We start from the raw sequence: 12,382 nt of genomic DNA, 5'->3' as shown, positions 1-12,382 counted from the left end.
ACTTTAACTTGTTTCCAATGGGAACAGCTTCTTGAGCATCATAGATGGCAGAATCTCTTAGAAAAACAAAGATTGACGTGGAAGTGAAATTTTGTCAGTTTTTTAGGTTGTTTAAATTCATCTAAAATTTCACATTCAGTAAGCTGTGACTATTATTATTAAAGGGGCCAACACTGATTATCCCTAAACTTTGAGGTTTTAGGAGAATCTACATGGTAGGTAACCTGTAACATGTAATAAATAACATGTCTTTACATTCTTTTTCTGTGGACTAGTTTTTGAGACTTTATTGAATTTGCTACAGTATTGCTCCTGTTATATGTTTTGGGGTCTTTTTTTGGCTTCAAGGCATGTGGGATCTTCACTCCCCAACCAGGGATCAAACCTGCACCCCCTGCATTGGAAGGCGAGGTCTTAACCACTGGACCTCCGGGGAAGTCCCTTGACATTCTTTAGATGAAGTACAGAGTTCCATATACAAGACCAATTTTTTTTTTTACCTTAAATCTTTTAATGTTGCAGAATTTCATTCCTTTGAACTAAAAATAGGAGCTGCATCAAAATGAACTTATGTGCAAGGTCAATTTTATAATCAGAGTTACAATAAAATTCAGCTTAGCTCTTCAGATCCTTATAGCACTCCTGCACAATAAGTAGTGCCTAAAATTTTGTGGATTCTGAGATGCAATATGATTTCCGTGTGTAGAAATCAGAAGAGTTATGTAGTATTTAATTCTATTTAGAGTGAAGCTTTATACATTAACATTCTAGCCTCTAATAAGATATCTACTTAAAAATCCTCAATGTAGAGTGAATGCTGAGCATTTAAAACAATTACCTGGACTGAGTCTTGGTCTTGTGAAGCGAAGTTTCTCAGTGTTTCTTTTGAATTTTATTTCAAATAAAAGCTGAAAGTGGTGGACATATGAAGTCCTTGGTGAACTTATTCAGCTGTCTGTCACTTGAAACCCCTGCTTAACCAGTAACCTGGCACTCTGATCCTTCCAGGACATAAACACCAACCAGAAAATAAGCTTTATAAATCTGTAAGTAGAGGTGAAATTGGCCATCCCTAAGACCATCTCTCCTACTTTATAATGCAACAGAAGGGTTAAACAGGGCTTTTGTCATCAATAACCTCTGGAGGTCTGATCCAGACAAATCCAAATTTCAGTAATTCACATTCATAGGTAATCATTTAAAATCTTTACATAGTGTTCATAGACATATGCAAGACACTTTAGAAAGAGTGCTATTAAAAATAATTTTATTTAGGAAATTCCCTGGTGGTTCTGTGGTTAGGACTTGGTACTTTCATTGCCAGGGCCCCAGTTTCAATTCCTGGTTGGGGAACTGAGATCCCGCAAGCAGCATGGCACAGTCAAAAAGGATTTTTTTAATTAAAATTTTTTGTTATTGTTTTAAAAAGATACAGCGCTAAAAGGGATATGTTACATTTATATAGGATATTTATATTGCCCAATAAATGAAGCATTTCTGAACTTTTTTCAATCAAGATGTTAGAGTGTCAAATTCATTAAATCAGCATTTTTCTAACAGTAAGCAAAATGAACTCCTTGCTCTCCTAGATCATGGGTTACAGTGGGAGCAGACAGAGTGAACAAACAAAAACAAAAGCATAAATGGGATACGAGGTTGTGGAAAGCACTATAAGGAAAAATTAGCAGAATAAAGGCGCTAGGAAATGCTGGGTTTTTTATTGGCATTTGCCGTTTCATATTGAATGTCAAGAAAAGGCCTCATTGACTTTAAATTCTTAAAACATACAATTTTTAGGAAAAGGGTAATATTTTCCAGGGTATTTCAGGAAAGAGAATCAGATCTTAAAATTAGCTAAAAATGATTAAAGAGAAATGGTATGCTTAATGATCTCATTCTTAGACATAGGGGAAAGGACAGTCAGGAAGAAAGTATACAGAACTATAAGAAAATTCATTTGTTGAACACATTAAACACAAGAGTTACTGAATAGGTCCGGCATGATTAATCACAGTCAAACTGTAGGATGTGTGTTTTTTTGTTTGTTTTTTTGTTTGTTTTTTTTTGTAAGCTGAGAACTGTTAAGAAATAAGGAATAAAACAGGAGTTGCAAAGTATCCATTTTATAACTACAAATGGTATTTACTCCATAGGCCTTTTATCGACAATCAAGGAAGAATTCGGTAGACCTCACAGTGTCCCTGCCACTACGCTGGCTTTGGACACTAGCAGGATGAATTTGACCAGGGCCGGTTCTGGGGTGGGGGATTCCGGGGGCTGCTCGGGTAGAATAAGCATGAAGATAAAGAGTTACAGTTACCCTGATTGAAGATACAGAAGAAGTATCCACAGCATGCTAAGCTAGGCTTCCTGAGCTGGTGATTTGGCCTTAAACAAATTAAGGAGGAGTAGGAAGCTACAGGTGTTCTGAGCAGAAGGCTTCCCACATGCAAAAAATCACTCATCAAGTTCAGAAAACAATGAGAAGCTGGGTATGAGTGGATGTTCCTCCCCCTGGAGAAGCGATGGGACATGAAGCTGTAGGTATTCAGATGGACTGACTGGCTTGGTACAGCTGGACCAGAAGTTCGGAAGAAAGTCTAGGACTCGATGGAGCCACAATCTGAATGAGAAGGAAGTGCAACATACAGTTGTTTTCAAGTAATAATGAGAAATCAGAAAGCTGTTAGGTATTAACTTAGGTAATTAAATGTTACTCTATTCTTGTTGGGTATCTATGACTTTCTAGAAGAAATGTTCTCAATAATAGAACATAAAGGCAATAGTGTAAAAAAGTATTTTTAAAGACAGCAAGACCAGGTCTTGGTGATGGTAAAAGAATGAACGGCCACTCTCAGTCTCTGATGAAAATGACTACAGTTAGGAAATGTGTATAATTCAACAGTAGGAGAGGATATCCAGAAAATTGCAAAACTGCCCAAAACAATCGACAGATGAACAGATGCAGAATTACTGAGATGAGAGGGCTGGAATGATGACAGGAGGCTTCATGGAGGAGATGGTAAGGGGAGACTTTGAGTAGAAAGTTCAAGCAGAAGAGTGATGGGGACATCATCATTGTAGGCAGGAGAGTAGAAGTGACAAGAAGAGCCAGGGTGACAAATTCATGGAGCAGCAAGACTCTTGGCTAAACCTCAGAGTAAGCAAGTTAGAGGCAAATGGGATAAGACAGGGCAGGTGAAACCGGAAATCTGCAAAGATGCCCTCATGGCTTGATGCGTGCAGCAGCTGTAGGGAGATGGGGCAAAGGAGGACTGAGGATTTAAGGCAGATTAAGAGTCAGGCAGTGGATGAGCTGGGTGGATTTGAGCATGCTTGGTGCACCGCGAGGAGCGGGCGAACCTTTGTTGAAGGAGGCTACATTTGTATCACACTGTAATGTGTGCATATAAGGCTTATCCCACTTGACCCAGGCATTAATTAACATTACCCTCATTTGACTCTCCAGATGAGGAAACAGAGGTCTAGGAAAGAAACTGGCTCAAAATCAAACAGCAGATAGAAGTGAAGTAGGCTGTGGACTCCAGGTTAGGGAGCACTCAGCCTGTGCCGCCCACCCCCTCCAGAACAGTACCCAGTATCTAGGACATGGCAGGTACAATAAGTTAAGAACAAATGTGGAAGGAACTCCTGTTCTCCAGTCTATTTATCTTATATATTAAAACTTAAACGAAATGTTGAAACGTCTTCAACCCCACCCATTTAAACACCAAGCAGCTCCCTATTTGTAACATCTCATGTTACATTCCTGCATTGACAAGCATCAATATTGTTTCTCTATTTTAAGTGTTTAAAGTATTTCAACAAAAATTTCATATTTTTTTTTGTTTAATGGCTGAATCCTCTTTCATTGGTTTTTATATACCATAAAAATAATAAATTCTAAGATTTTCTAATTGGAGCCTAGTACAGAATGTATTGCAATGCACAGTCCCTTACAAATATATTTTTCTTCTCCCATAGAAGGACTTACGAGATCAAATGGTATGAACATCGTATTGTCTGTTACATACATTGCCATGTAGCTGTCTAAATGGCTTGTGCTAATTTATGATTTAAACAGCCATAAGCAAGAAAAACAATTTCCTTACGTAATCTCAGCTGTACTGGCTGTTCTCTTTCATCTTTAGCACATGTCAATTCAAAGCTCAAAGATGCTGCAATTAAAAAAAAATTTTTTCCAGCGAAGATGAACATTTGTTTCACGTGTTTGTTCACTCACAATGTTTCTCCGTGTGCGGATTTTTTTACCCTCGGTCTATTAAAGCCTTGATGTTTTCCTGTCTCATTTCTTTCTCTCTAGCATAGCCCTGTGTGAACTCAGAAGGGAAGAAACTGAAATTAAAATTATGCCTCTAGCTGTGTTTAGTATTTGGGCATTTTCCCACCCTTTTACAGAAAGACTTAAAAGCAATTATTGATGCCTTTGTTTATAAACCTCACCTTACTCTGAAATAATTGGTGTAGATCAAAGGAAATAGAAGGATACATGCATAGTGATCAGCTGATAACCACTTCTCTTTTCTTTTACCTAGCAGAGCAGCTTTCACATTATAGAGATCACGCACAAGGGTTATTTTCCCTGTATAGGAAGCCAGCTCCATTTGGGGGGATGGTGGGAGGAGAAAGCCTTATCTTCAGAGTAGAATGAAATCAATGAAAGGAGCTGTCTGTTTGCTCTAAGGAATGGAGTGGACTCTAGTGGGGAAGGGAGGCGGAGAAGGGATATTTGTTTTTCCTTAAGTGGTTATAATTAAAGCCTTCCACCCAATTGCTCAGTGAACCAGAAAAAGGTATTTGTGAAGCAGTGTGTGTGTACGTTTACCACCACAAAAACGGCTTGCAGCATTCTTTTTGGCAAAACTTGCTCTCTAGCGGCACCTTGTGGGGAGTGACTCATCCTTCAGCTTGAATATTTGATTTTGTGAAGAAACAGAATTGCTTTTGGTAGTCCTGTGCTCCTTCCTAGTAATCCATTTCCCCTGCTCAAGACTAAGGCATTTTGAGAAGATTTATGTCAGCTATTGTGTGTCTTCATAACAGTTGGTGGGCAGTAAGCTGGTTTTCCTTGGATATATTCTAGATTGTGAATCAAGCCAAGTAACTAGAGGGATTCCTAATGTTACATCATTTGAGTCATCTTTGGAATGTCTAAGGTCATTCATTAAAGAGAACACTAATCTGAGGCTTTACACTTTTGTTTTCCAGGTGGAAACAAATTAACCAAGCAGCATTTTCGTCTGAATTGGGCATGGATCTCCTTTGAAAAGGAATATTACTTGATCAATGAGGACTCCAAATTTCTAGATGTCGTGCTTAAGCGCAGAGGTTATTTGGGAGAGACTTCCTTTATAAGTAAGTTTAATTTGCACTTCTGTCCCCATATCCCTTTTTCTATCAAAAGTTCATGATTTTATAATAATTAAAAAATGTTTCATTTTTCTTGTCTAGGCTTAACGCTTAAGGAGAGGATGACAATTAAAGGCTCTTTAAACTGCTAACGAAACATGCCAAAAGTTTTGTGTTGAGGCTAAATCAAAGAAACAAAGGCTGAAAAATAAGGAATATGAACATTTCTACCTACATATGATGTTGCCCTGGTGCAAATTAACAACAAAATGGCAATAATCGCTCATATGTGGAAATAATTTAAATGTCACTAGATCCTAGAAGGTTGTTTAGTCGCTCAGTCATGTCCGACTCTTTGCAACCCCAGTACCCACTCCAGTATTCTTGCCTGGAGAATCCCATGAACAGAGGAGCCTAGCGGGTTACAGTCCATGGGGTCACAAAAGAGTCAGACATGATTTAGTGACTAAACAAGGTCAACAATGTTATATAGACATCTAGGCTCATAGAGTTTTCATGGGGTGAAACAGCTTTCATTGGGAGTATCAACTAAGGTAAGAATCTAGGGAAATGTTGGCAAAATAAAAAAGCTGATAACCCTGTGTTTGTTTCCAAAATGATTATTTGAAATTTTACTGGTCCACAAACTTAAAAAACCTTAAACAGTAGATCCATATCAATGCACGTGCAGACACAGATACATACACAGACACACACAAGCCCACACACACACATTCCACACACCAAGCTTTTGCCAGGACCACTGTCCCCATCCACCTGCCATGATTCCTCCCGATGCCTGGATGCAGTATATTAATTACCCCTGATTTCAAAAACGCTTTTTGTTGTTTTAATTTTAGAGGAGGATTTTCACACCGTGCTTTGCCAGTTCCTCAAGATTGTTCTAGCTTCAGGAGTACTGGTCGACCCTTAGACCCATCCCCCAGCTTTGCTTTTAGCACATACCTCTTTGTAGACAGTCATTTACAGTCTCCATTTAACCTTCTAGAGCACAGTGAATGCTCTTATTGCCCTCAAAGAAATATGCTCTTTCCGTACACGCACAGTGTGACCTTTAGATCAGAAATCTGATTAATTCTGTCTTACATAGTCAGTGAGAGATGTGCCTTAACTGTGCTTTGTGCTTGAAAATATAGCAGATAAGTTGCAAGGAAAATAATAACTAAAAAATAGGGCATCTTAGCGATTCTTCAGCAAGTTTTCATCTATTTGCATGTTACCTAAATTCCCACTCCTAGTGTGTGAATTTAATTATTCACTCACTTAGTCACTTGATAGGAATGGGAAAGTTAATAGTTGAAAAATAGTTTTTCAGATATCTTTTCAGGGACTTCCTTCAAGGTCCAGTGGTTAAGACTTCACCGCCCAGTGCAGAGGGTGTGGATCGATCTCTGGTCGGGGAGCTGAAATCTTATGTGCCTTGCAGCCAAAATACCAAACGTAAAGCAGAAGCAATGTTATTACAAATTCAATAAAGACTTTAAAAATGGCCCACATCAAACAAAATATTTTTTTAAAAAACACTATCTTTTCAGATTTTTCTCTCTGTTGCACTTTTAAGCTAAATGCTAAAAGATTGAATCAGTGCTCTTTTTTTTTCTCCTGCAGTTATTTTTTCCAATGAACCAGTATTTCCTTCTAGTATGGAAATCACTCACAATCCTATAAAGGCTCTATAGCTCTACTAGGTTAACCTCACCAGGTTACTTAGTAACCTGGGGTGATGGAAAGTTGGGAAGATTTCTGTGCATGGGCCTCACTCATCAATCATTGAAGATGGAAATAGAATTTACATTAGGACTGGAATGGAAAAGTCAGGTTAATGTGAAGGGTGATCCCACGGGAGTTCTACAATGGATATTTTTTCATATTACTGTTCCCCTACAACCTCCAATTTCATGTATGGACATTTAGAACTGGATAGTTTTATTATAGCTAATGGGGCTTCCCAGGTGACTCAGTGATAACGAATCCACTTGCCAATGCAGGAGACTCGGGTTTGATCTCTGGGTAGGGAAGATCCCCCTGGAGGAGGAAATGGCCACCAACTCTAGCATTCTTGCCTAGAGAATCTCATGGATAGAGGAGCCTGGTGGGCTATAGTCCGTGGGGTCACAGAAGGTCAGACATGACTGAGAAACTGAGTATGCATGCATTCTAGCTAAAGATAGGATGTTACTTACCTACAGGCACAGTTAATAAATCATGAGTTTTATATATGTATTTCCCCAGAGATAATTGTTCATTTTATAACCATAATCCAGTAATAAATTAAATCTGTATTTGCATTTCACAGAAGAAATTCAATTTCAAACATATAATTGCTTCCAGTTATCAAACATTTACTAAATACAAGCTATTCAGCTAAGCACATTAAGTACTTTACCCATCGCTTTTGACACTTTACAATCCTTTATTCACTAACTCAACTAGTATTTTCCTGAGTGCTTGGTAAGTGCCAGGCACTGTGTTAGAAAATGGACTACGAGGTAATGACTGTAATTATGATGTTGTTGTTTAGTTGCTAAGTCATGTTGGATTCTTTGGCAGCCCCATGGACTATAGCCCACTATGCTCCTCTGTCCATGGGATTTCCCAGGCAAGAATACTGGAGTGGGTTGCCATTCCCTTCTCCAGGGGATCTTCTTGCCCCAGGGATCGAACCTGTGTCTCTTACATCTCCTGTATTGACAGGCAGGTTCTTTACCACTAGCACCACCTGGGAAGCCCAAAGTACCTTACTTAACCTCCATGCCATTTTCCCACACCACAGGAAGAGATGCAATTGTAACTTTATTCAGTAAATCAGAGTAATATGATTTCTTTAATAAGTATCTTTGAAAAAAACCCATCAATTTAAGCCTAATTTGTAAGCTTTTAATTTCCAGATTTCTTTTTGCCCCATATAATAATATTTCTATAATAGGTATGGTTTACCAGCTGAGTATTTGTATCTCCAGGTAGGAGCAAAATGTTTGAACATTGACGATGTGACTGTCTTGTCTATTGCATTCAAGTGTGGACCATCTCCTCCACAATCTGTGCACCACTTCTTCATCTTTTATTAAAGTTAGGCACCTCTGTCTAGGGCTTCATGGAGGTATGACGTAGTAAGTATGTGTCTACCCACCCATGTGAGTCTTATGCACATTACATGGGGATCTTGTTAAAATGATTCTGATTAAGTAAGTTTGGGGTATGGCTTGAAATTCTGAATTTCTAACGAGTGCCCAGATCTTGTTCAAGCTGCTGACCCATGGACCACACTTTAAGTAACAACGTAGACTAGCCCTGTGTTTAGAGTAGGTCCTATGTGTTAATTGGGCTTCGCTGGTGGCTCAGAGGTTAAAGCCTCTGCCTGCAATGCAGGAGACCTGGGTTCAATCCCTGGGTCTGGAAGATTCCCTGGAGAAGAAAATGGCAACCCACTCCAGTATTCTTGCCTGGAGAATCCCATGGACGGAGAAGCCTGGTGGGCTACAGTCCACAGGGTCTCAAAGAGTCAGACATGACTGAGTGACTTCACTTTCACTTATGTGTTAATTATGAAAAGGGAATCTTTATTTTTTACTCCAAGCAAGCTTAATATTCCATCTGGCTCTTATTCAACCTTTTAAAAAAGATGACATGCCTTTCATTGTTTTCTCATGTTTGAGAAACATGTCAAATAGTTTAAGATGACAATCTTTTCCACAAAATAGAAATCTATTTCTCTTCATTTGATAAATCAAAGATATTGTCTGTTTATACTTTCACATCCAATTGAAAATCTCTTATAAAATCCACCAGAAATTTTCTGGGTGTTTTTTGGCAGCAACAACTGAGATTTGCTTTTGCAATTTATTTTTTATTAGATTGGATGCCTTAATTATTAATTAGAAGGATGACTAGTTGGAACTAGTGGACATTCCTTGTGTTACACAAAATCCTTCTGGTTTTTCACTGCCTTTTGAATCTCTGGGAAGATAATGCATTGTTGATGAAACAAAACAAAACAGAAAAATGGGCAGTAGCTATCAGAGGCGAAATAATAGATTCTTTTGCTGGTCGTACCACTGGGAATAAATGGGTCACTGAGCCGCGTGTGTGCTGGAACCTCAAAGAGAATGATTCCTTTCATCATCACCTTGGCAGTAAATTGTAGTGGATCTAAGAAGTGTTGATAGCCAGTCTGTGTGTTCTAGGAACCAGAGAGCTAACAGGAAGTCTGAAATGCTCAACAAGATATGTAGTGCTGAAATTCCTGGTTCTGTGCCCCTTTTTCATTGCCATCAATAAATAATGCTTTACCTCTTATTGAACGATAGGCAATATTTCTGAGATCTATAAGAAGTGATATAGTCAGTTGAAGAAATAATATTGAAACTGTTTTTGCATAAGCACCACAGGGCAGAGGTTTTATCTGTTTTGTCTCGTGCATAGTAGGTGCTCTAGTGCATAGTAGGTGCTCTATGTATACTGGTGGTTGAACAGATCTTACTTGGTCCAGTTTCATTTCTAGTTTGAAGAACAAAGGGACATTTTTTTTTTGGAAACAAGATAATTTTTTCAGTTAAGTGAGAAGTGATGCAAAGAATTTATTTTCAGACTTTTTAATTCCAGTAGGCTCAAAATTTTATTTTTCTCCTTTTACATCTGTCTTTCTACCAATTTCTCTGAAAATGACCAATGTTTAAAGGAATATATTTGAAAATTATTCTATTAACTTGAATCATTAAGAGGTTCTGATTCAGTACCCAAATATAGAACAAGTACTAACTGCAATTTTGTAATTTTTCTGTGATGTTGAATTTGTTGACTCTTATTCATTGCTTTATAGGTAATATGTTTTATTATTTGGGTATGTGGCATAGTAATGGCAAGTAAGGATCTTCTCATAATGTTCTTGGAGACTCAGAGATACTTTAGCCTTCCCAGCTAGTGGAAATTGACCTTGAGTGAACCCACAGATTAAGCCAAACATACTGCTCACAAAAGTCGTATATATTTAGCTCTCCAGTTCTATTCACTTGGCTTCATGGAATTCTGGAGCACTCCACAGAGAAAAACCTGGCAGTGGTCATGTTGACAGTGAATTAGATTTTTTAAGGGTTCTAATATTGAGTGAATATTGTAAATTTTTATTATTATTCTTGGTCATTTACAGCTCAGATTATCAAAGAATTCACTGACACAGAGTCTCTTGTTGGCTTATATTTTCTAGTTAGAGAATTTTTCTCAAGTTTTAAAAATATGACACATATAATACAACCGATGCAAAAAAGTAAGTGTGAAGAGTTTTTAGGTTACATGAATTTGTGGGTGTAAGACTATTTCAGAGTGTGAGCATCAGTTTCCTCTATCTCACTTTACAAGCAGTTCTAATACAAACTTAACTCAAAAATATATGGCAGAGGGCCTTCCTTAGTGGTCCAGTGGCTAAGACTCTGTGCTCCCCCTGCAGGGGGCCTGGGTTCAATCCCTAGTCAGGGAACTAGCTCTCACATCCCTCAACTAAAATTCCTGCTTGCCACAACTAAGACCTGGAGCAGCCAAATAAATATTTTTTAAAAAAAGAATATATGAAAAAAAAATAAAAAAAGAATATATGAAAGAACCATACTGGGGCCACAGTAGAACAGAAATTATGGACTGTTAATACCTACAGCAGGACACTTAAAATTATCCATTTCATGGAATCAAAGTAGGAGTTACTTTGCACTGCAGGATATCGTAACACAGAATGTTAACAGCAAGGAAAACCTTAATAACCCAACTGAAAATAACACTACGGCTATGATGTTGTGTCTCTGTGAAGGTATTGGCACGAGAGATGGGACTGCAAAGAAAGACAAGGACTTCAAGGGCAAAGCACAGAAGCAAGTGCAGTTCAACCCAGGCCAGACCCGGGCCACGTGGAGAGTGCGGATCCTGAGCGACGGGGCACACGAGCAGTCCGAGACCTTCCAGGTGGTTCTCTCAGAGCCCGTGCTGGCTGCCCTGGAGTTCCCCGCAGTGACCACAGTGGAGATCGTGGACCCAGGAGATGGTAAGAGCAGCCGTCACCTCGCCCGTGTTGTCGCTGTCAGCTTTTTATGACAAAGCACTTCGTGAAGGAGGTTTTTACATGTAATGTTTGGATTTCCATAGCACGGATTTTTCTACATGAATGGTTCAGCCTTCTTAGATATGCTGCTGCATTAGGGAACTCAAAAATGAAAGAAGAGAAGCTATACTTTTCTTAAGTCGGTGAACTACGAGTATGCATAAGGTTACCAACATGTTCTTTTTCATTATCATTCTATCCTTTAGAACCAACATCAATTATTTCATGACTTTGTTGTTGTTTAGTCGCTCAGTCGTCTCCAATTCTTTGCAACCCCGTGAGCTGCAGTACACCAGGCCTCTGTGTCCCTCACTATCTCCCAGAGTTTGCCCAATGCGTGTCTGTTGCACTGGCAATGCCATCCAGCCATCTCATCCTCTGATGCCCTCTTCGCCTCCTGCCTTCAATCTTTCCCAGCATTAGGGACTTTTTAAAGTCTTTTAAATGTCGTTTAAACAAATACTTTAAGGATTAGACGATTTGGGGATTAATTTGTTCTCCATAATAACACTTAATTATTCAAATTTCTTCATATCTTCATCAGTCAAAACTTTTCATCCTGCCGTATGTTTCCATATTTCTTACATAACCGCCAATCTACCCTCGCTCTTTGGTGAAAAATGTCTTGAATCATTGCTCCTAACTTCTATGAGATCACATTTTCTTGTCATTGCACAGCCTTGGCTGATGTTGATTAAAATGAACCTCACTGCTTTTGAGTGTAATTTGACCTTCCCTTCCCCTGCCACACTCCTACGGTCCTGACTTGTTTCAATGCAGCCAAGAAGGAAAAAAAGGTTGAGTTGGCTTTTTGAGGGCTGGCATTTATACAAAACTTGGAGAGACTCCGCTAAAGCTGAAATCCTGTCAGAAGACAGACATGACTTTCTTTTAAACTGCCAGCCT

The 12,382-nt window shown here is 38.8% G+C and overlaps 1 protein-coding gene across 1 annotated transcript in view; it reads left to right on the top strand.

The window, feature by feature from the left end:
- The window catches only part of FREM2 (FRAS1 related extracellular matrix 2), a 156,795-nt gene that overhangs the window by 68,936 nt on the left and 75,477 nt on the right, over positions 1–12,382 (top strand). Inside the window, exons 3-4 of the mRNA XM_069601488.1 lie at positions 5,230–5,376; positions 11,189–11,419. Of these exons, the coding sequence (XP_069457589.1) occupies positions 5,230–5,376; positions 11,189–11,419 (378 nt within the window). The remainder of the gene's footprint in view (positions 1–5,229; positions 5,377–11,188; positions 11,420–12,382) is intronic.

This window comes from Ovis canadensis, chromosome 10 (assembly GCF_042477335.2).
Source record: "Ovis canadensis isolate MfBH-ARS-UI-01 breed Bighorn chromosome 10, ARS-UI_OviCan_v2, whole genome shotgun sequence".
NCBI lineage: Eukaryota > Metazoa > Chordata > Mammalia > Artiodactyla > Bovidae > Ovis > Ovis canadensis.
The sequence above is the reverse complement of the archived record's forward strand: the minus strand, read 5'-3'. Positions and strand labels throughout refer to the sequence as shown.